The sequence below is a fragment of the Vulpes lagopus genome, chromosome X (genome assembly GCF_018345385.1).
Source record: "Vulpes lagopus strain Blue_001 chromosome X, ASM1834538v1, whole genome shotgun sequence".
NCBI lineage: Eukaryota > Metazoa > Chordata > Mammalia > Carnivora > Canidae > Vulpes > Vulpes lagopus.
This window is the reverse complement of record NC_054848.1, coordinates 9,202,867-9,227,010: the sequence shown is the minus strand read 5'-3', so window position 1 is coordinate 9,227,010 and position 24,144 is coordinate 9,202,867. Positions and strand designations below refer to the sequence as shown.

At 47.3% G+C, this 24,144-nt stretch overlaps 1 protein-coding gene across 4 annotated transcripts in view; it reads right to left on the bottom strand.

Moving 5' to 3' along the window:
- Window positions 1-1,888: 1,888 nt before the first annotated feature.
- The window catches only part of FRMPD4 (FERM and PDZ domain containing 4), a 562,086-nt gene continuing 539,830 nt past the window's right edge, over window positions 1,889-24,144 (bottom strand). For 3 of the 4 annotated variants that reach the window (XM_041740249.1, XM_041740248.1, XM_041740250.1), the window contains 8 exons: window positions 21,473-21,609; window positions 19,399-19,525; window positions 17,051-17,140; window positions 16,304-16,486; window positions 13,856-13,994; window positions 8,037-9,101; window positions 6,269-7,558; window positions 1,889-4,633 (listed from right to left, as the gene is read on the bottom strand). In XM_041740249.1, coding sequence (XP_041596183.1) covers window positions 3,309-4,633; window positions 6,269-7,558; window positions 8,037-9,101; window positions 13,856-13,994; window positions 16,304-16,486; window positions 17,051-17,140; window positions 19,399-19,525; window positions 21,473-21,609 — 4,356 coding nt within the window. In that variant the 3' untranslated portion in view covers window positions 1,889-3,308. Of the gene's footprint in view, window positions 4,639-6,268; window positions 7,559-8,036; window positions 9,102-13,855; window positions 13,995-16,303; window positions 16,487-17,050; window positions 17,141-19,398; window positions 19,526-21,472; window positions 21,610-24,144 lie in introns of all 4 variants that reach the window. The other variant, XM_041740251.1, reaches the window with a different exon arrangement.

Sequence of the window (24,144 nt, the reverse complement as noted above, 5' to 3'; positions counted from 1 at the left end):
TAACATCAGTATATACACATAAAGCTGAAAGCAGATGCCTTACATTGTTGACAGTGACTATGGGGCTTGGGTTTATAGGAATTTTCACTTTCTTCGTCACTTACTTCTGTAACATTTACCTGATAACATTAAGAAATGATTGATTTTTAAAAGTCTGAAAATGGCATTGTGGTTGTTTAAAAGTTCTTATCTTTTAAAGAAGTTCTTAGTAAATGAATTGGTGTGTGAGAAGTACAGATGAATTCATTATATGATTGTGTCTACTTCTGTGTATGTTTCAAAGTTTTAAAATGAAAGATGAATAGTGATACACTCGGAAAACCAGGCTGGGAACTCAATATGAAGGACCTCAAGTACGGGGGCGCCTGCATGGCACAGTTGGTTGTGTGGCTGACTCTTGGTTTCAGCTCAGGTTATGATCTCAGGGTTCTGACATGGAGCCCTGGAACGGGCTCTGTGTTCAGTGGGGTCTTTCACTCTCCCTCTCCCCCTCCCCCCACCCACACGTGCTCTCCCCCTCTCTCTAAAATAAATACATCTTAAAAAAAAAAAAAGGACCTCAGGTACAAGGAAATTTTTATTCTCTTGTTCAGTGGTCTCTCAACCTGTGTGAATGCAACCTTATCTGCGACAAGATTTTTGCATACATGCACCAGGCATATGCTTATTAATTGATTTATTTATTTAAAATGATGTACATATACCACCGTACTATTATGCCATTATAAAACATACACAAACATAAAAAAGGCTAGATAAAAATAAACACAAGGATCATTCTAACATGTTCTTCCTACACTCTAGTGGACCTGGACCCCACTTAGGAGCCCCATGTGTAGTGAATGGGAGGGCTCTTGAGGTTTTCTAAGTACTAAAGAGTTTGTTTATAAGAAACAGAAACGTACTGGAGCACCCATAGGTAATGGGAGATGGTTTGGAAAGACCTCTGCTTCACTGAGGCCTCTCAAAGAACTGGGATGGACTGGGCAGCTGTCCTATCTAACGGGATAGGATTTGAACAAGGATCACCACTTCCTTGTACACTTCTTCTATACACATGCAACGCACATAATGCATCCTGCACATACAGGCAGGAGACAATATGCATACAAAGCAAACATCCCCCACACATTATCTTGGGCAAGGTATTTACCGTAGGGACTACGATGAAATCATCTTAACATTAAGTAAGTATGTACTTTGCCAGGTATTGCAGCAAAACCTTCACACACATGATTGTACTTAAAAGTCATGACAATCCTATGGAAAGAGATGTCCATTTTACTATAAGGAAATTGAGATTTAAAAAAAAAATTGATGAACTTTCCCAAGATGAAGGGGGTAGAAAATGGCAGAGTCGAAATTTAAATCAAGAAGTTTCTGACCCCAGGCCCCATGTCCTTAACTAGTAAACCATATTGCCTCCATAGGGAATTAACAACAGTGTCCAAACCATAAGATTGTTGCGATGGTTAAATATATGTGATATGTTTAGCACATTGTCTGACATAGAACACACATCCTATTAATGTTAGCATTTTAGTACACAGAATATTTACCAAAAATTTCCACAGTAAACACCATTAATATTTATCAATATCAAACACCAATATTTATAATTATAAGAAAATAATGTATTATTTAAACATTATTTATAATAACACACACCTAAACTCCTTTTGTTTGCTACCATCTAGAAATATGTGTGACTTTTGTGATGGAGTCTCTATGGAATGACTGATGAGATAGCAACTATAGAATGTTCCGCCTCCTGCCCAGTAGGCTACAAAAATGAAGTATTTGCACCTGGCATACTCCTGTCATCTTTTAAGGAGCCGTCTACACAAACAGGAGTAGGTGTAGCTTAAGCACTAAATGACCCATGAAGTACATATGTACATATCAATTTTATTTGACAATTGCAGTTTGCATCCTTTCGCTTTGACCAAAAGACACATTTGTCGACAGAGGACAGTTCTGAAAACTTCTTTGCATTCCATCAGTTTCACGTAAAGTGGTCAAATTTACCACTTGCTTGTTTGTTTCCTTCAGCTTTCATATTTCTCTACCAATCCAAATTAGAGCTTTTACTAGATACTCTGTTTATCATGGCTTCTGTATCAGAGGAGCCATCTCTCCCTGATTTTTCTGGAACGTTCTGGATCTGAAACTGTCCCAACGTCAGGCTGGAATTCCAAATTTGGTTGGAAGCATTGGCCCCTAGAAAGGTGATGCATGAAGCTCTGTGCGGAGAGCTGTGACTCACAGGCTGGTGTCTGGGCTGCTTTACATGACTGGATCTGCACTTATTTGATGATCATTGAATGTTGCTTTTTGTAATTTTGCAAATACTTCACTAAATGTTCTGTCACTCTTAATGGAATTCTAAGTTTCACGGTTGAGTCGGGGTGGGGAGGAAGATGATGTCTTTGGTTTATATATTTTGACATTTAATCAAAAGAGATCTCTCTTTCATCAAACAATTTAATTTTGATATTACTCATTCCTTTCATTTTATGTCGTTAGATCAGCTCTAACTCTAGGTATTACCTAGGAACCTGCGCATCATTACCTCTCTTCTTCTATTTGGGAAGTATTTGAACTACAGAAACATCATGAAGAGCATTCGTACTGACACAATCGAATCCACCCCCACCCCATTTCTAGCCCAAATGGCAGAAGCCAAAATTAAATTTTATGTAGGATTCTTGGAAGAAAGCATCAGATAACCAAACACTATGAGCAAAAAATTAATTTATTATATATATTCTCTAATAATTCATAATAGCTTCTTGGATTTTAAATGTCTCTTTTGCTATTTCCAATGCTTAAAAATCATAATTTTAAAACATAAGTACTGTTTTATATACACTGTGATTTCTTTCTCTCTCTCTCTCTCCCTCGCGCTCTCTCTCTCTCTCCCTCTTTTTTAAATTCTAAGTATGAATGATATGGTCTCCAAGTATCCACTTGGAGGGAAAGGGGATGGGATTCATTGTTTTGCTCTAACACGGGAGAAATTTAAAACTTCACATCATATACCTGGAGTTTCAACTATATGAAAAATAGCCAAATGTCATCACTTTCTTGTATATTTCTTTTACACGTATATATATGTATAATATAAACAGAATACTTCTGATTAGTACATTTCAACATTTCATCAATGTGACTTTTATCTCCTATTTTATATAAAATAACAAAATATACAGAGAGAAGAAAGGAGACATCTGTTCATCGTACACATAAAGTAAATAAAAGTTCATGTATGGCTTTGCAAAGGTAGATTATGATGTGACTTTCAGACTTTATTTATTTAAAAGCATCTTGAGAGAACGTGTTAGTGTGCTTACGAGGGCGGCCATGGTGGTTGAATGTCGCGCCGAGAGTCCAACATTAGGATCCCCAGTGGTCTTTCCAGTGGCTGCCTCTGCAGCTTTCAGGAGACAAATGTAGTTTATGACCACTTCATTGATCTTCGCTACGATTTCCTGCCGCTGTGTTTCTGAGTTCACGACTTTAACTAATCGCATGCAAGCTTCCGTTAGGCAACAGAGCACTTGAAAGCTGGAAGTCATAGCTAGGAGCATCTCCTCTGGGCTTTTCTCGGCCATCGCCAGCTTCCTACAGGCACTTCCCAACTGTCTGGACTCAATGGACAACAGTTGCTTGTACTGAGAAAGCGTAAGGTCATATGCTTCAGGGCGTGACTCCTCCCTCTTCCCCTTTGTCGCCCTTACGAGGCAGAGCAGCTCATTGGCATCATTTTGGGCTGCGAGGAACCCATCGGGCATTGCGTATGTGCTCTCTTTTAGGGCATTTATTCTTGCAATCCGGGCATCGAAGGCCAGGTTGCTAAAGTCCGCGTCATCTGGGCCACTCAGGTCTTCCGCCCAGACCTTCAGCACTGACCCCCTGGACAGCTCCCCTCCTTGCTTCTGAATCCCAACAGCCGGAGGTGGGCTGATTGGTTCTGGCGTGGCTTGAGTCATCTGTGGCCGAAAGAGGCAAGAGACCTGGCGCGTGGCCTCTCCCTCCTCTTCATCCTCATCTCCATCTTCATCCTGCCCTCGGTTCAGGAAGCAGTAGCTGAAAGGTCCCCGGCATCTCCAGTTGCTGCCTTCCAGCTTGCGCAAGGGTAATGTCCTGTACAGCTTGGAGTCTTTGTGAGCCACCAGGGACCTCTTGTGAACTTTTCCCTCAGAGCTAAAGAACATCGAGCTTTGGGAAAAACTTTTGGTGAGCTTCTTCCCCAGGGGGAGTTCTGCTCGCCTTTCCGAACTGGCCTCCGGTGCTTCTGTGATTCCCGGACACTTTAAGCTGACCGCACCCTTGGTTCTCTCTTGGAAGGTCTCCAAACCCACAGATCCCGAGAGGATACTGCTGCTACGCCGCAGAGCCTTCTGGCTGGGGGGTGTCCCGAGGCTCCCCCCTCTCAGATCCAGTGGCCGCCAGTTCACAGCCTCTCCGTATGCCAGATTTGCTTGGGAGAAATCATTAGGGTCTTGATTTGGAATTGGCACCTTTGATTCCGAGTGAATGTTTGATGGTAGCAGGATGGGATCAGCTTCAGGATGTTGAGACCAAGCTGAAGGCATGCCTCCTCGTCTCTCCTTCCCAGGCTCTGTCAAAGCTACACTAGGGGTAGCAGAAAAACAGAGAGAATCGTTAAGCATCTCATGGGTGGTCATTTTCACTGACTCTCTAGGTGCTGGCTGTCACTTCCCGAGGATGTACTCTAGAAGGGCTGCCGTTTGTCAGGGTCACCCTCCTTTACAAAGACTGCCTCCTGAGATCTCATAAGATTTCCATTTCAAGAAATATTGGGTAGCTGTTATTTCTGAAACTATGGATTTATTTGTTTTGAAACTATGGATTTATTTTGAATTGGCTAGAAATCACAATTATTTGCAGAGACTGTGGCACTTCACAACTTGTCTGACCCCCGGTATTTATCTATCAGTGTTTAGACATGTAATTAGAAAACACACATCCTAGATCTCGGCTATTCAAAATATTTATGACATTTGAGTTTCATTTCAAGGGCGTTAGGTTAGTCCTGGCATCAGTTACCATTTTTTTTTCTTAAGTGGTCTAATTAAGGCAAAGTAAATAAGGTCAGTTTTTCAAGAGGACTCCAAGAGGACTGCCTGGTGTGGGGTTTGAAGAGGAGACCCTGGGCGAGTTGCTCAACTTTTTGCAAAAAAGTTGTCACGTGAAGAAAATATTTCCATCTCATGGAATTTTTTGTGGGAAGAGGGAAATTAGGTGAAAGCTCTTCATGAGCCACGAAAAATTAAACAGCGTGCTTCAGTTAGAGGTCAAGACACTAGCTGAGTGATGAGTTAGGGAATATTCATAGGCAGGTTTCCCGAGGCAGGTGATGCCAGTGGTGGGTTTTGTGAAAGTAGATCGTCTTAAAAGGGCAGGAATGGAAATGAACCTATGCAAGATCTCACTAACATCTACTGACCTAGTCCGGAAGAGATGTTATGGATATACTTTGATATCTGAGAGTAGGAAAGAACATCTGTTTTGGCCACGTGATGGCTGGCCGAGTGGATTGGTGAGAGGAATATGTGCCCACTGCGTGGTAGGATGGTGAAGATGGGCACAGAGGTGGTTGTGTTCTTGTTTCTACCTATGCCTATGTTTTATTATTTGGGGGAAAATAAAGCAGCTCATCACGTGTACCCCCAAAGCCTTCCTGACACTGAGGTGTACCGGATACTTCAGGACATGTCTCTAAGAGAGTCCTACGGAGTAGGGAGGGATATTAAGTATTGCTGAAAGGCAAACGATCTTCCCCACCCCCTTCCATCTCCCTGCTACCCTGCTCTATTATCCCTTCTTGACTCTCAATAATGAAATGGCAAAAATAGAAATTCGAGGTCTTGAGGAGGAAATCAAACTCTTGTGACGCTACACGACACCATCCTGTAACTAAGAGTCACCCTGAGCACGGCTAAAAATCTACATTTTTAGAAAAAAAAAATGTGTCGCTCTGCCAAATTTTGGAAGCAAGCACAGAGCAAGGTTCTGAAGAGCAGATGCCATCTCCACTATTGTTACAGATCTAGAAATGTCAGTGTTTGCTCAGACACTGGGGGATCGCTGATCGATACTTAACCTGGCCATAGTTCTGCAGCCCCTACGAAAATTGTAACTTCTACTTTTCTTCCTGACTTTCTACTTTGGGCTTTGTTGTCAATCCGGGTTACATGCTTCTGGTGGGCAAGGCAAAGCGCTAAATCCATCATTGCTGTACCTGTGGTTTCCTTAATCTTGGGGAGTCGATGACATCCATCTCTCAAAGTGCCAAACAGGGGTTCTGCATTAATAGCTGTGTGCAGAGCGGGCACTGCCATCCGTGGACACATGCCTTCTGTCTGGGGGTGCAATTCCTTAAAGGTGGCTCCGTGGCTGGGGAGCCCGGTGGCTCTCTCCTCCGCGGGAATGTAACTCATGCCTTTCCCTGAAGTCTCAGGAATCAGGTGCTTCCCCATGGCGGGGCAGAGGGGGGACTCCACAGGTGTGGCACAGGTGCTGCTGCTGCTGCCTGTGCCGCAGCCCGCGTCCACCGAAGAGCCTTGAGAGCTCTGCAGAGAAAAATGGCACTCGCTTTGTAATGATGACATCCGCTTGGCCAAGTGGTAGTCACAGAGGCGGGCCACGCTCTCTTCAGCCTCCGGAAGCTTGGAAGGATGGTCACAGGTAGACGGGTCGGTATCCTCTGGGTTATCTAAGTCTTTGGCTGAAGATACACAGGTCACGTCAGTTAAGAAGTGGTCCCGTTGGCCAAGTGCTGAAACCTCACCGGCTTCTCCGTCGGGAGCCCCTTCGTCCTTCTCTTCCGCCTCCCTGGGCCCCAGTCCGGGAGCTCTGGGGAACGGGATCCCCGTCGCTGCTTCCAGCCCACTTTTGTCGGCCACTGCCCCGTCGGTGGCCACGTACCATCTTTGGCTGTCCTTGCGAAAGGCAGTTCTTTCCAGGTTAAAAGTGCTGAGGTGTTGGCTGTCCCGTGAGGACACGGTACCGAATTTACCTTTGGCTTCCTCCTCTGCCTCGGCTGATTTGGTCCCCTGCTGTTTTTTCCCTGGCACGTTCCCACTAGGGGGCGCCTTCCCTTCCCCGTCGGCCAGCTTGCTTTTCCTTTTGCTGGTGCAGGAATACACCACCGACCCCATGTGCAGTTTGCTAAAATAGTCAGTGACCGACTTGGTCTCCATGGTCTCGGGCTCCATCTCCATGGGGTCTGGGTGCAGGATCTGCTTGGAAGGCACGACTGGGGGCGGGAGGTCAGTCACGGGGCGGGGGGCCAGGCCGTGAGGGGGCTTGGGAGGCAAGCCCCCCGCGGGGGCCTTGGAGGCGGGGAACTCTGTCTGCTCTTCCGCAAGGGGGTGGTAGCCTTCGTGAGTGGCCAAGAACATGCGGGAGAGGCTCTCTGACTGCTTCTGCGCGGTGGCCAGCTCAGAGTTCTCAGTCATTTCAGAAGAGTTAGTCTCATTGCCCGAGTCTGACGAAGACTCGGGACTATAAGCCCGCAAGATGGCTACACCTGCATGCCGCAAAAAACAAGAACCGGTTAATGGATGTGTCAGAGGCACTAGGAGACACCTAAGAAGACGGGACTCGTTATGATCAAAAAACCAAAAAGCAAAACAAAACAAAACAAAACAACAACAACAAAAAAAACAAAAGCCAACGACAACAACAACAAAAAACCAAGTTTTTCCCTTTTCAGCAAGGACTCTCAGTTTATTGCACAACTGTTCCAGAAATGGGGAAAAATACGTGCCACATATTAAGAAAAAAACACAAAAAACCAAAAAACAAAACGAAAACAAAGGAAACCACATACACAAGAAAAAAAAAAAAGGAAAAAAAAATACCCCATGATGGTAGCTTCAGCACACTCATGAAACGGGACATGCGTGAAATGGACAACAGCACATTAACAGGGCTCCAGGGGTAAGTGGCTTGAGAGGGTGGAATGCATGGTTATCACTGAATAAATGTAACAATCGTGAAAGAACCTGAATTGTCACTGGTCTGCTGTTCTTCTGACACGGACAGAGCTTCTAGAGCTTCCAGCGTGGAAACCACGGTGCTATCCAGCCCCTTCTCACACTTCCCCTCGGCGCTGGTGGGCACAGCGTCAATGAGGGACACGGGGATCTCATCATTTTGCAGACTTCGGCCGGGCTCCTTATCCTCGAGGAAGGACGCTGCCTGGCTCTGAGAGTCCTCCTCGTCTGAACTATCTCGAAAGCCAGGTGGGGGTGCGGCAATGGCCATGTTCAGGGAACGCAACAGGAAGTCATCCTCATTGTCATCCCCTTCTGGAGGGGGCAGGGATGTGAGGTCGATGATGTCATCGCTCGAGCCAGACAGGTTGAGGATGGCTGGCTGGTTCATCTCCCCCACCACGAGGTCCTCCTCACAGCTCACTTCGTCCTCATCCTCTGCGTCGTCAGTGTTTTCTGCGTAACAGATGTCATGCAGGAGGGGCTCCTCTATCCCCTCGGCGGCCTCAAAGTTTTTGACGTCACCTATGTTTGCGTAAACAGAATTTGCCACAAACTGGATGCTCTCTGCATCGGGAGTGAGATCCAGGCCCTTCATGTCATTGGCACTGCTGATGTAGAGATTCCTCTGCTTCTCCAGCAGTTCTGGACTCTCCTCCAATAGTCTCTCGTAGCCGAGAGTCGGGGGATTAAGACCATCATCCAAGGCGAGATCTCCGAAAATAAAGGACACTTTGGCTCCTCTCGGAGACTCCTGTGCTTTCTTGAGAGTTTCTGGTCCCGAGAGGGTCAACAGGGACCGCTGTGCCAGACTTCTGTAGTCGGCCTCACACGCGGCATCTCCCGGCTGGGTCAGCGGCTGGTTGAGTTCATCTGGATTATAGGTGTTGTCTAGGTACAGGTGCCGGTGGTCTTTGGGACACAAGGTGCCATCCGAAATATCGACCGTCTTCTGTTTTGAATCGATGTATGTTATCTGGGCTTCTTGCTCCCCTTCGCCGATAAAGGTGGTCATCTGGGGGATACAGTTCCAATCTGGGCCAAGGAGGTTATGCTTTCCTTTATTTTCAGCTCCTAAGGAGAAAGAATCATGCAAAGACAACATTACTCTGAGGCCTGGTTTCTTAATTTAACGGCTGGTAGCACCACTTCTGTAAATACAGTCATGCAGCTTTCCGGATATGGTACCGGTCGGTTGAGGCTTCAGGTGTCAGGATTTCTTGGTTAAGGTGAACTGACCCTAACAAAATACATCCTGCACAAAATATAATTGCTATTCCATAAAGGACAACACCATCTGAGTACAGGGAACTACCCCTTATCTCCATCTGACCCCTGGTTCTGTTATTAGAAGATCTCATCTACGTCTACGAATGTGAATAGACGACACGCCTCTAAAATTCCTTAAAGGCCGCAGTCCAATCGGCTGTCATTCCAGAAAATAGATTCCCCCCTTCTTGGTAAAGCGAGATCTAACATTTACCACTTTGCCGAGGGAGATGTTGGACTTTTTTCCTCATTGAGGTAGAAGAAAGTCAAGGAACCTCGTACTTCCACCATAGATTTTAGGAAACATTGTAATGATAATGTCATAATAGAAATAATCTAGTATATACATAAATAAAAACATAATCATGTTGTAATGATGGCACAGAGACCTCTTATCTTTAGCCTTTTTACAGCCTAGCAGGTGTTAATATATTCATGTATAAATGTCAGCATGCACGCCTGTTTGCGTGCGCGTGCACACACACGTATGATGCACCCGGTGGAGCGTATCACAGGTAACGTACTTCTCTCTGCTGTTTTTTTTCTCTCTCTTTTCTATTTCTAAGCATAGTTAACAGATTGGCTAATTTCGATTTTTATTTGTATCATGAGATCCTGAAGATCTGTTTGATGTTCCTCATGAATTAAAATTGCAAAACCCTAATTTAAAAATCACTGTTTTCTTTCTTCCTCAAGGGTCTTCCAGCAGGGAATTTTGATGTGGAGAGTCTGCTCTGATATTTAACAAGACAAAGCAGCGCGTCATTCTGTCAATATTGCTTTGTAGATTGCAGAGGAAACATTCTGAGGACATGTTAGGGCCACATATTCTCCCATTAGTGCCCTCCGATTGCTCCCTGGCCTAGGTTTCGATAATACTGACATCAGATGTGCAAGACATATGGGGAGAAAAGTCAGTTTTACTGAAGATGTTTCTGCTCCAAGTTGTACGCATTGAACTCAACGCTGAATGTTGTTCCAAGTCCTTTTGCTAAATGCACATGTTTTCAAGAAGAGCAAGTAAAGAAACAATTTTGAAGACACTGAGCTACACAAGAACATATTTACATGTTACCTTACTGGGGGGGGGGGTCAGCACTGTTTTGCGAACAATTTCGATTACGACCGACTGCGTGCGGGGCTGGGTGTGTGCACGCGCACGTTCGTGTACGTCAGGAGACTGAATTGCTAGGGGAGGAAGAGTCGTTTAGCAAAGTTGTGCCGGGGCTCTGGGTTTAAACTGGTGGTTGGCAAACTTCTCCTGTAAAGGGAGGGCTAGAGAGCAGACACTTTAGGTCTTGTGGGCCAACTGCTCAGTTGAGCAACCACTCAACTCTGCTGTTGTAACAGGAAAGTAGCCGTGGGTGAGACATCCACGAATGCATGGAGTGGGGTGAATGGTGGCCTCGTCAAAAGATATGTCCACTCTGTGAATATGACCTTATTTGAAAAAAGAGCCTTTGCAAGTATCATTCAGTTATGGATCTTGAGGTGAGTTCATCTGGATTATCTGCGTGGGTCTTAAATCCAACGATGACTGTCATAGGAGGAAAACAGAGGGAGATTTGGGCCCCACAGAAAAGCAAGGAAGGCCATGGAAGATGGACGCAGAGACCGGACTTATGCAGACACAAGGAACGCTGGCAGCCCCTGGAAGTTGGAAGGGGCAAGAAAACATTCTCCCCTTGAGCCTTTGGACGGAGTACGGCCCTGCCGCTGCCTAGATGTCAGACCTGTGGCCACCAAAACTGTGAGACAGTAAGTTCCTATCATGGCAGACTTTTTCTTTTTTAAGGTTTTATTTATTTATTCATGAGAGACAGACAGAGCGAGAGCGAGAGAGAGAGAGAGGCAGAGACACAGGCAGAGGGAGAAGCAGGCTCCATGCAGGGAGCCCGATGGGGGACTCGATCCCAGGACTCCAGGATCACGCCCTGGGGTGAAGGCAGGTGCTAAACCACTGAACCACCCAGGGGTCCCCCCAGGGTTTGTAATAACCTGTCACAGCAGACCCAGGAAACAAATACAGTGTGCTTGGCTGAGTACCAATAAAACTTTATTTACAAGAACAAGATTTGATCCATGAGTCATAGTTTGACGACTTCTGGTTTAGAACAACATGAAAGCGGGACAGATCAGCAGGCTAAAACAGCTTGATAGATACTTACTCGGCTCCTCCTAATGCTCAGAGGTGCACAGATGGGTGGGTTCAGGGATTTTGAAAGTAACCGAAGGTTAATTTTCAAGATAGGGAAGAAATGGGGGCTTGCTGTTCCTTATCAAAGATCTTGACTCAGGTCTCTGATCAATTTGAGACAAGAAGAAAATACACACTCAATCTTGGCTTCCTTCTAGAAGGGTGTACTGACTTAGCTTTTGGAATGATTTTAGAGCCACAGAAGGAAGTGGGTTAGGAACTGGCCCCATCTCCCGCAGAGTGGGAGGACAGTGTGGACCACGGATGAATTGGTCTAAACAGACTTATTCTCTACACTTCTTGGGTCTCAGGCGGGGGTAGGGGGGTGTTTCTGAAGAGGAGAGGGAACTTGCAACTCTTAGGAGAGGATGCTAAGCCCCTGGCTGCTGCTCAGCTCGGGTCAACCAGGTGCTTGCTCTTTGGAGCTTGTCGGCTCTCTCTCTCTCACCACCCCCAACCCCCTGCTTACACGTGCATTCCCCACACCCCCTGATGGGGAGAGATACCCGGAGCACATGCCCTCACCCTCATTCTCAGGGTAGAACTGGGAGAAACGACTGAAAGGCTGAGGTTCCATTCTTTCCCCATGGAGATAATAGCTTTTGCCCCTCGAAATCTGATTAAACATTACACTGTGAGTCACCATCTACTGGACAGAATGGAGGCCCCTTATTACCGTGACTGTTTTTGACATGGTAGGTTGCGATTTCTTCACGCACCTCTACAATCTCAACACTCTAGGGGAAGAAAGGTTTTATTTTCAAGATAAAATTCAAGATTTGAAGATAGATAGCCAAAAACTGGTTTTCCAATGCGAAAGGACTATGTTGCATCGCAGAACTGACCTTTGGGATTTCCCGGGCCAGCGTGAAGTTGCTCGAAATCTCCTAGCTCAGGGAAAACAACTGCTCGTACAAATGTTCACCACCAGAGCCAGGGCACACTCGCCACCACCATTTTGCTCCTTCCCTGTTTATCTTTGATCACTTGCGTGTCTCAGGGTCCTTCTTTGCCTCCCATCTGTCTTCCCTTCCCTTCTCCGTTTCTATCACTTTCTTCCTCAGGTTCTCCAACTCCTGCTTCCCTGCCACTTGTTGAAAGAAGTATCGGGCATCCTTTTAGGTGTCGTACGCAAGTTCCTGCCGAACCCTTTTGTTGCAAGCTAACTTCTTAATCCCAATTTTACAAATGAAGAAACACAAACTTAGAGAAATTTTAAAAAGCTACTTCCAGGTGGGGCTGGACCACATCTAGTTATAATTCAGAGTTGCCTTCTGGCATGCCTTGGCCACTCCCTCGTTTTCTCTTGGCTTCCCTTCTTCCCGTGACCAACTGCTTCCCCCTAACCAGCCATCATCATAAACTGTGCAAGTCTGCTGGGTTGTGTGTGTCTATCTGCAAATAACAAGATATTTATGGAATAATGATTTATGTTTTCTCCTAAGTCCGAAAGTGAGAGGATTTTTCTTTCTCCCCCCATCCCTTTCAGAAATAGTGACAATGGGATTGGTTCTTAAGGCTTTCCCTTTTTTTTAGGAGAAACTCTGATTATGGAACCCCAGTGGGTCAGCAGCTCTGGCTTGAGGGCTAGTGTCTGTTCGTCCATCAGCCACGTTTGCTGAGTGTTCACTGTAGATGGAAGTAAAGAGTCAAACACTAAAGAACAAAATTCTAAAGTGAATGAAAACCACCCACTCTCAAAGAAGCTGTTAACACCACAGCCCTCCTTGTCATCACTTGTGAGCTATCCTGTCTTGTCAAGTGACTGAACCTGTTGGATGTCTTTGCCATCTCGACGCTCCCGCTACAGAGCTAAGATGGCTGCTGGGATTCCTTCTAGAGGCCCAAGTCCAAGTGCTGGGTGAGACCTAAGTCCTCCAGTTGGTTTCAGAGCTCCCAGAATCCCGGCTGGAAGTCTGATGTAGGGGGAGGTGTCCAGATATCTGGGTCTAGGGCCCCTTAAGGAGGGAGAAGCCCTAAAGGTGGGGGTTCACAACTTCTATTGTGCATTCCATCATTGGCTCTCTGCATCCTGACCTCTGCAAGAGTGAGGCAGTAAAAACTCAGTCATAAAGACTGATGCTTACTGTCTTCAGAATAGGAAAATCACTCCCTTTGAAACACGTTCTCCAGCATTTCCAAGTGATGAGTAAAATAGGATGGGGGAAAAATGAATATTTTCACTAAAAAAAATAAGGCCACATCAGAATTATTTGAAGGCTTTTGTCTTAAATTTGGATATAAGACTTTTGAATGAGCACAATTTTAACTTTTCAAGAAATGTCCTTATTGTTGTCACATTTAGGTGACAGGGGATGGGGAAGGGAGGGGTCGGTGTGTCGTGAGTTTAGGAAGAGAATACCTGTTTCCTGGGTTCCTGTATTTTTCTTGTTGGCCATGTTAAATATTGACCTCCTGGAATCCACAAGGAGCCGGTAGTAGCCAGCAGTTAAGCAGGCCAGGTTCATGGCATCTGATGATTCCATCAGCAGTGTGATGGGCTGCGCAAAAGAGAATAGTTTGGTTAAAGCCGTCCCTCCTTAACAAGCTCCCTCAGGTAAGTTTGTGCTTATGAAATATAACAAAGAAAGTTACTGAGCAACCATTTCATTGGACCAAAAGGTCGGAAGTAACACCGAGAGCCTTTCTGAGAAACATTTAGGTGACGCCATCTTGAAAGTGTAGACATTTTGAATCTTCCCAAGTAATATTGGAATGGGAGAAAAAGATAACATTGGTTTTACTCCAAATAGTTAACATTTAAAAAAAGTGACAGGGACGCCTCGGTGGCTCAGCAGTTTGGTGCATGCCTTCGGCCCAGGGCATGATCCCAGGCTTCTGGGATCGAGTCCCACATTGGGCTCCCTGCATGGAGCCTGCTTCTCCCTCTGCCTGTGTCTCGCCACCCCCCCCATGAATAAGTAAATAAAATCTTAAAAAAAAAGTGATAGTCAGTTACCAAATGTGAACCTGGGATCCGAATAATCACAGGAAGATTAAGTTTGGGTTCATAGTGAAAATTAGTGTTGAAAAGAAGTAAAACTTCAAGTGAAAATTATGTCTAAGATGGAATGAAAAGTGTCAAAAAGATCCAGGAAAAGGATGCTCGGAAAAGACGTAAATTCACAGGAGAGCAAAACAGATGCGAGTTGAGAAAAGGCCTTGCTATAGCTTTCTGGAAACAATGAGGTTATCATAGGATTGGAGACAAGTCTTGGGCATATGGGGAAGGAAGTGTTTAGTTGAAGCAATTATTCTCCTTGAATTAGGAAGGGTGGACTGGCTGGTGTGATCTTGTTGAGAGAGAGAGAGAGAGAGAGAGAGAGAGAGAGAGAACTTGACAGAGGAATAAAGGAGCAAAATGAAAGCAGACACCCAGAGAGGGACAGAAACGTCGAGGTGACCAGCTCTTGCTTTCACTCCCAGGTATGGGACTGTCGCCACGTTTGATGGCCCTGGCTAGTGGAATCTAACTTCCCACCCAAAGTCTCACACTACTTGATAAACTGCCTTTTCTTTCTATTTCGAATGAGGTCTCCCCTCAAAGGATCCCACAATTCTTTCGTATAAGCAGGAAACCACCAATTGGGTCGTGCCACCTACTTCTGTTGGGCTGAACTATCCCGTTATCAGGTGTGTGTGATGGCTGCATCCAATCCACACTCTTCCCTACTGTTTCTATGAGGGGGCCACTCTTCTTAGCATCTTTGCTCATGGAGTGGGCCAGGCATTCTGAGTCTATTCTAGCACTTTCGCTGCCATGAAGTTCAACCAGAGCCCCTGGATTCAGCCCATGAAATGCCATGAGCCATGGCCACCATGTCTGAGCTCCATACTCTCCCTTCCACGGTCACTTCGTCCCACTGCAGAGCACACAGAGGCTGTTGGATTTGCTATGTAGACAGAACCCTCGCCTGTTCTCAGAGCATTCCTCTCGGTTGACATGGCTTCCTTTTTTCCGTGGAAGCAGAGATATGTTAGCATGGCCAAAATCCAATGACTCATCTACTACTGGGGTAAGAAGGTAGGCCCAGGGGATCCCTGGGTGGCGCAGCGGTTTGGCGCCTGCCTTTGGCCCAGGGCGCGATCCTGGAGACCCGGGATCGAATCCCACATCAGGCTCCCGGTGCATGGAGCCTGCTTCTCCCTCTGCCTGTGTCTCTGCCTCTCTCTCTCACTGTGTGCCTATCATGAATAAATAAAAAAAAAAAAAAGAAGGTAGGCCCAGGGGACCTGGATAATTTCCTGTCAACTTCTGTTTTGGGAGTAGAGTTCTGCCCTTTGAGGACCATCTCAGATTGTTGTTTTCAATGGAACGGCCATGACATTCACAGGGGCCAGATGTTCGGTCGGTTCTAATTGCTGTAGCACAAAAAGACAGACTGACTCCAGTCCTCAGCTTTTCCCAAAGAATAAACACATATGGGCTGGATCTCACAAAAGGGAATGGGAGTTCTAAGCAAAGTTGGGGAAAATCTCCCTGACTCTCTGGACATGAATATTCTAGAAGGTTAGCAGGGAAAAATCTCCCCCGCCTCCTCTCTGATTCATGCACTCGGGAGCTACAAGGAACCTCAGAAACGAACTGGTTTGCTTTCTCATGTATAGATGAAGACTTTGAGCAACTTGTCACGGCTCCTTAGGGAGGACTGGAGCCATCAGGCCTAGGTTGGGTGGATGTTTTCTGTACCTCGTCACATTTCTGATCCTCTGCCCACGTTGAAATTTTGACCGCTTTGTAAATATTGGTGGTGTTATCACAAATGTGCTATTCAGATCAAGGCCCTGTGTCAGCACCTGAAAAATTTACCTTTACATCCAGCACATGGAGCTCCACCCGCACCAGGCTGTCCTCCTCGGTAAACATCTCGATCCTGTTGACATGGCTGAAGTCAGCTAAAAGAGCCACCAGATTGGTTTTGGTGTTTATGACGTGGCTTATGCCATATCGGGGCCCAACCAGGAGAGTCACTTCTGAGCGCTTTTCCGCCTGCTGAGAGACGTTGACAAAGTATAAAAATCCTCGACCTCCAAAACACCATGCAGAGTTGAACCTGAGAGCCTATTCTTACAAGATCACATTTTCTTTAGGGAGTGTTTCTCGATCATATTGTGCTAAATCACCCAATTAGAAGAACCAGACATCATGATTGCATCGAGGCCCCGATAAATTAGGAATAATGTAGAGAGTAAATGTTATCAGAGCACATAGATTCATAATCATGAGACACTTTTAGAAATGAGGATTTTTTTTCCCCTCTTTTAATATGAAAGCAACTTCTGGCCCAATGATTTAAAAGAAGGCCATTGTAAGAGCGCATCAACTCTCTCGGTTCTTCATATTTCTTTTTCTAGGGCATTCTGCAGTGGTGTTATCTAGTTTAACATTTCTTCTGATATTTCCAGACTGGGGTGCAGCCGATTAGAAATGAAGGCTGGAAAAGATTCACAGCTGATTTGCTTTTGTCATCAAAGGCAGCTCATTCAAGACAGCCTATGGCAGTGACATTTTGCAGGCTTCCGTGGCTTCCAAGAGAAAGCAAGAAAAAGCAATTACCACTAATGTTGCCTTGAACACACGACCCCCGTACAGTCGAAGGTCACTGAGGAACTTGAGATAATGGACCTTGGCTTGCAGTGCAGAGAGCTGAGGAGAGAAAAGAAACCTCAGGTGTTAATTCCAGCGGGTATGGTGTGGTTTCTGCTGGAGACCAGCTAACCACAGGGGCGAACCGGGATGCTCTCACTGCCAACAGAAGGGGTGTGACAAGGACTCTTCATGACGAGTGAGGGTAAACTGCTATGTATTCGGGTTCGTGATAAAGGGTTGCAACAAGACATCCAGATTAAAACCTTTTTATTATTTGGGGGGAAAGGCCTGGCGGGGGAGGTCATAAACGTGGAACCGCTGGGCGGGGGCACTCAACAAAAGAGACAAGATGGTAAGATATTCCACTGAAATGTCTGCTCACTGGAGACCCCCAAGAGTCGAGTGGTGCTTTCCAATCGCAGGTAGGGACGAAGCGGGTTGTGTACAGGAGACTCACCTGTACACAGAGCTCGTGGGAGCCGTTTTGAACACACACCTGCCGTCTACATACAGCCTGTGAAATAGGCTCGCCACGCTCACCTCAAGTTTCCTCCAGCCTTGGCATGCTTTCAGGGAAAATGAGCTTTCTGTGCTCCAATCATTGTAGAAATGTTGGGACTTGCCAGAAGTCCCTGTTTGATTAGTTCAACTCAAGGATCTACTGAGTTTCGTAAAGGATATAAAACGTAAAATTTTATCCAGGTGAGATGTATCTTTCGAAAGACTCAAAAATGGAGATTCCCACATCACAAAACAAGTACTTGATTGTTAACTATACCCAAATGCACTACCCTTTATGTCATTGGTAGCCAGCACTGTTGGGCCATCCTACTTCTTTCGAAAACCCAAAGCACTTTGCAAATTGATTTGAAAGCAAACCACTCACTCTTGGGTAGAAAAACTGACCTTTATAGAAAAACAATGATCGATTGATCGATCGCTCAATCCTAGAACAGTTAACCAAATCCAGTGGGCCACACTTGAAAAAAATCCCATTGGGCCAATCAAAAGAAATTAGCTTTGGGCAAATCAGAACCGAATTTTTTTTTTTAAATCTTTTTTTTTTTTTAAAGTTTACTTATTTAAGTAATCTTTACACCCAACACGGGGCTTGAAATCAAGACCACGCGGTCAAGAGCTGCTCATTCTACCAACTGAGCCAGCCAGCCAGGCGCCCCTACAAAATCTTCATCCCTGACGTCCTGCTAGATGTCTGTGAGCTGAATGCTTTCAGAAATGAGGAAGTAAGGCAACAGTGGCTGGAGTGTGTCGAAGCTGATTTTACTTTTTAAAAAGCCATGGGGTGAGGAGGGAATAGCAATAAGTATGTTTTAGCCAGTAAAAATGACTTATAATCCAATACCAAGACCAAAGAATTGCCCACATAAACGGTGATTTGTATTAGAGCCACCCACGTCTCTATGGCCAATATCAATTGTTAAGTGTTCTCGGGTTGTAACACTGCTTCCAATTTTATAGGTCCTGTATTTTTAGGGTCCTCTTTCTGGTTCTTGAAGCCCTTTGCTTTTTATTGCCTATAAACATAACTCTATTCCGACCAACAAAGTTTTAAAATGCCCTTTCTGTGTCTTCTGATAAAAAACAAAAAAATAAGGGAGATTTTAACACTAATGGTGGTGAATGGCAGAAATAATTTTATCTTCCTTTCAGAAGTAAGATTTAATTCAGTGGTTGTCAACCGGGGGTGATTTTGTTCCCCAGGGCACATTTGGCAATGTCTAAAGACGTTTTCCACGTCGTGATGGAGGGCGGCTTGGAGGTAGAGACCAGGGATGCTGCTAGATACCACACAATGCACAAGACCGCCTCCCTCCGCCAGCAAACAATGATTCCAAATGTCAACAGTGGGGACGTAGGGAAACCCCGGTTTAAATAATGCGGTATCTGGTCTGCAAGGACCCTTGCTGCCTGCTTTGCATTTAAGACAGTCTGAGCCTGAGCTGTAAGCAAGAGCACGATGGAAATGCGCAATCGTCTTGCAATTCTGTTCTCTAATCACAAGATCTCAGTGGCTATGCAAGGTTCTCTTGCACGCACACGTGAACACACACGCACTCCGTACAAGGAGTCCATAGCTTCCAAGAAAGAAAGAAGTGTCCACAAGAACACCTACTTTTCATTAGCCTTAGAAACAGGTTAATAGGGAAGAAAAGGGGTGGGGGTGGGGGCGGGGGTTATGCGGTGCTACTGCCTCTGAAAATATTTTATTCACGAGCTAATTTTAAACATTTTTAGAAATGCATGCAAGCCCGGCTCTTTAAAATCCATTTTCCATTAAGATGCAAATGTGATACCTTTTTACCCGGTGGTACCAAGTTTTGATTTGCTTTGACAAGGTGTGAAAGTGCTTTCTTTATGTTCTTCTCTTTCATGCTTTGCAGCACAGCAGAGGGAAGAAAAGTCTCTAATCCCCATTCTTTTCTGCAATAAAGAGCATATCTTTAATTTCACGTTCTTGTGATGATTAGTTATCTAAGACAAGATGGCACTCTGATGTTGGTGGGAACAAACGAACTCCGAGCAAGTCAGGAAATGGAGCCGGGGCCCCAATTAGGGAAGCAACTTGGAATTTATGCTCGGGGAACATACTAGCTGATTAGCAATACAGCTGTTTGCACCTTAAAGGAAACATAGTCTTCCCTCTCCAGAGAGAATGCCTTGGGGACCAGTGGAAATGGAGACCATTTGTCCAACCCTCTTGGAAGGCTGGAGTGTCACTGGATTCATTCACGTACCCGAGTATGTATTTCCAACACCATTTCTCCCGGTTCCTTTGTTTACTGTCACTACAAGGGCCTATGCCAACTCCTTCATGCCCCGGACCGCTCTTCCCTCTCCTGCCCCCCGCCCCCAGTGGCTACTTCACTACAAACACACACTTCTCCGCCGGTCACATGATGTCCATCTAGCTCCTTCAGGCAACAGCTCTTGCTGGGTACGTGTGTGCACGCCAGGAGCGCGGCTGGTGTGGTGACGGGGTGGGGGTCGTGACCCTTAAGTGTGTGTGGTACTGGTGGGGAGGTGCCACATTCCCGACAGGTGTGCACAGACGGGGAAAAATGGGTAGCATTGGGTTAATAAGGTTTGTGGAGGGCCCATTTCCTCAGCAACGACTACACCCCTACCCCAGCAGGGTTCCATAGTTTGAACTCTATGAATTCCATCCTGATTGGTCAGGCGCCCATCCAGGGTCTTCTAAATACTATAAAGACCTTCAAGAAGGTTTGCTGTGTCTCCGACTCCAGATCCTCTCCAAAGAAGCGTGGGAAGACGGCCTTCCCCCACTTGACCATCCATGCCCATCGCTGGTTAAGATGGTGTTTTTCATGATCACCATTTCCTCCTCCTCCTCCACTCGCACTTATTATTTCTACCCATCATCTGGCACTCCTTATGGGGTGCCTGGTAATTCTACTTGTATCAGCACTTTAAATCATTACTTTCGTATCTCTCTTTTTTTTTTTTTAAAGATTTCATTTGTTTATTTGAGAGACAGAGAGTGTGAGCATGAGTGGGGGATGGGCAGGGGCAAGGAGTGCCCCCCTCCCACCTGGTGCACTGTGCAAGGAGTGCCCCCCTCCCACCTGGTGCACTGTGCAAGGAGTACCCCCCTCCCACCTGGTGCACTGTGCAAGGAGTGCCCCCCTCCCACCTGGTGCACTGTGCAAGGAGTGCCCCCCTCCCACCTGGTGCACTGTGCAAGGAGTGCCCCCCTCCCACCTGGTGCACTGTGCAAGGAGTACCCCCCTCTCCCACCTGGTGCATTGTGCAAGGAGTACCCCCCTCCCACCTGGTGCACTGTGCAAGGAGTGCCCCCCTCCCACCTGGTGCACTGTGCAAGGAGTGCCCCCTTCCCACCTGGTGCACTGTGCAAGGAGTGCCCCTCTCCCACCTGGTGCACTGTGCAAGGAGTGCCCCCCTCCCACCTGGTGCACTGTGCAAGGAGTGCCCCCCTCCCACCTGGTGCACTGTGCAAGGAGTGCCCCCTTCCCACCTGGTGCACTGTGCAAGGAGTGCCCCTCTCCCACCTGGTGCACTGTGCAAGGAGTGCCCCCCTCCCACCTGGTGCACTGTGCAAGGAGTGCCCCTCTCCCACCTGGTGCACTGTGCAAGGAGTGCCCCCCTCCCACCTGGTGCACTGTGCAAAGGGTACCCCCCTCCCACCTGGTGCACTGTGCAAGGAGTGCCCCCCTCCCACCTGGTGCATTGTGCAAGGAGTGCCCCCCTCCCACCTGGACCGAACACGGTGTTCGGCCCCTTTGCCTGCCTTGCCCCTGGGTTTTGGAAACGGAGGCCACGTCCCCAAATGCACCGGCGTTAACGGAGGCCCCCCGCAGCGCCCCTCGCGGCCTGGGGCCCAACACTTACTCGATGTACTTGAGGGAGATTTTCTGTGTCTGCTTGGTGGTGACGGTGGCGATGTACATCTGCAGGGCTGCCAGCCGCAGGGCGATGTCGTACTTCAGCTCGGGCCCAAACCGCTCCTGAACGACGTCGTTGCAACTCTGCGAAACGGACACCAGCAGGGGGCGCCACGCGTCAAAGAAAGGGCGGCAGGGTGGCGGGGACAGGGGACCTGCACCGCCCCCCCCCCCCCCCCCCCCCCCGCCCGGCCAGGAGGCCAAGCGTGCACATGTGCAAACATTGCCGCCAGGCCGCGTGGCTTGTGCCGCGTGGCTTGTGCCGGGGGTGGAATCCTGGGTTCGAACCCTGTTCCTCCACATCGGAGGGTGGGAACTCAGGCAAGTGCCTTAACTAGTCAGTGCCTCAGTTTCCACTTTAGTACACTTTAGTACAATACTGCTCGCCATTCCCGGGGTTAGGGCGAAGATTCCACGAGTGAACCACGTGAAGGACCCCACCGGGTCTGTTGTAAGTGATCGCCCGCAGAAACAGCTGTCGGGGCCACATCCCTAACTTCCTCCTCGCCTAGAGCAGCCGGGGAGGCCGTTGGCAAGGCAGTGGGCTCACCACCGCCCGCTTCGGAGGCCTGGCCTTGCCAACGGCCACCGGTGCATGGAACTCCGACCACTTTGCCCTTGCAGCCTCGGTTTACCTGTTTGTGCAATGGGGGTTCGTGCCAAGGGCCTCACGGGGTGGGTGTGGAGGGGGTGCGAGGGCCCCCCAGGGCGTGCTCCATCCGGTGGTCCAGGGTTGTGCCTCTGGGCTCATCCCATCAGCCCTAAGCGGGAAGTCATTCCCTCCCCGCCTCCCTCCTCCATGCGGGCTTCTCCCTTTGCTCCTCCTCCAGATCCTACACCTGTGGGGTTGCAAGCCAGCACCCCTTGCTGGAGGCGGGTCACAGGGCGGGCTGAGTGCACTTCCAGGCTACTATATTGCTTTAGTGTTGGGTTCCTAGTTACTTCCAGGTGCCTTGGGGTGTCCATAAAGGGGCACCGTGGGGTTGAGCATCACCCTACAGTCTCGTGAAAGGTGAGGGTGAGGAAGCCACTTGGCACAGTGCCAGGCCATGAGCAGCCCTTGAGGCTTGTAGGTAAATCATTTTATTATTATTATTATTATTATTATTGGTAAATCATTTTAGTACATGGCCTTCTTCTAGGGCTGCTATTGCACGTCACGCAGGATTTAGAGACGCAAGCCTTGATCCTAGGCTCTGTCAACGACTGATCAAATGACCTGGGACATGGCATTTCATCCCTCAAGTCTGTCTCCTCAGCCGAACAGTGGGCTACCTCTCACGGTTGCTGGCACACCTGTAAGGATGTTTCATGAAACGGAATGCGCTTTATTAGGGTGAGTCACCACTATTATTTCTCTGAAGAGTTGTGACGGGGACTGTTGTGTCCTATTCCTTTCACACCCTGTGTTTAACCAGACTTCTTGGGTGAGGTTTTTGTCAGGGTGATTAGTCACTTAATTACATTATATAATTAGTTCAGACTGATCCTGGAGAATTAGCGTGAAGTCTGACATGTATATTGTGCGGTACGGATCATGCTTTTATTACTCATAATTATATTACTGAAAATACAGCTCACACGAGCAAATGGTGGTCATTGTTTTGCCGAAGAGAGGTGCTGACAGACTCTCCTTGGGGCCCCCACAAAGTTCCTTTACAACGGACATGTCAGATGCTAAGAAGGAAACCAATGCCGCGCACGTGTCTTAAAACGCTTTGTGGCCTCTTAGGTGTTGTCCTGTTGACGAGTTGGGGGGACAACCTTTCTCTTCATAGATAGCACACAGGCGATTATGGGTAACAACCGTCTGAATGGCTACGGCTCTCTGTTACTGTATATGCTAAGGTCTGTGAAATACGTCATGGCCCATTAACAAGTGGGAGGTTAACAGCTGGGACCACATTCGAACCTCTGCTCTCATCGTCAGGGCTCGTCTGGAGTCAAGGGCTATTGCCCTCAACAGGACCCCACAAAGCTGAACGGGGTTTGGTCGTTGTAAGATGATATACGTTGCTTCTGCTTATTCTTTTGTTCTCTAGGCTAATTTTACTGCATCTTTTAGTGCCTTAGAAGCGACATGGGCACCCGGCACCGCTTGCAGATCCGCTGACTTCCGTTAGACAGCTAAGTTATTTTAGACACACCTCACATTCTGTGATACAAAGGCTGATGCCAAGAAATTCTCATTTCCCATTCTCGGTGGAGGACATAGGGATGATGGGAGCTTAATTTTGGTCCACCGCACATGGCTTCCCACCTCCTTCCCTCCCTCCATCGGCTGGTCCCTGAAGGGGTGGCTGGCTGGTCCACCACCCATGCAACACCCAGGGTGGGGAAGCAGAAAACATCATCACGGTGTTTTGCGAGTCCCTGGGCGGGATCGCGGGGCAGGCTTTCCACTCCCCAGCAAGGCCCCACGGGCATAACAAGTGTATCTTGGGACTGAGGAAGATCTCCATGCGCTGCATTCGATTGGAGTAGACACACCTCGAACAGAACCGTGCTTAGCAGGTCTCCTGGTCTACGGAAGAGGTCGGGCCTCCGCGGGAGAAACACAACCGCGTTCTTCTTTCGTAAATGCAACGGGCATTTTTTTCCCCTTAACATGTGATAGTT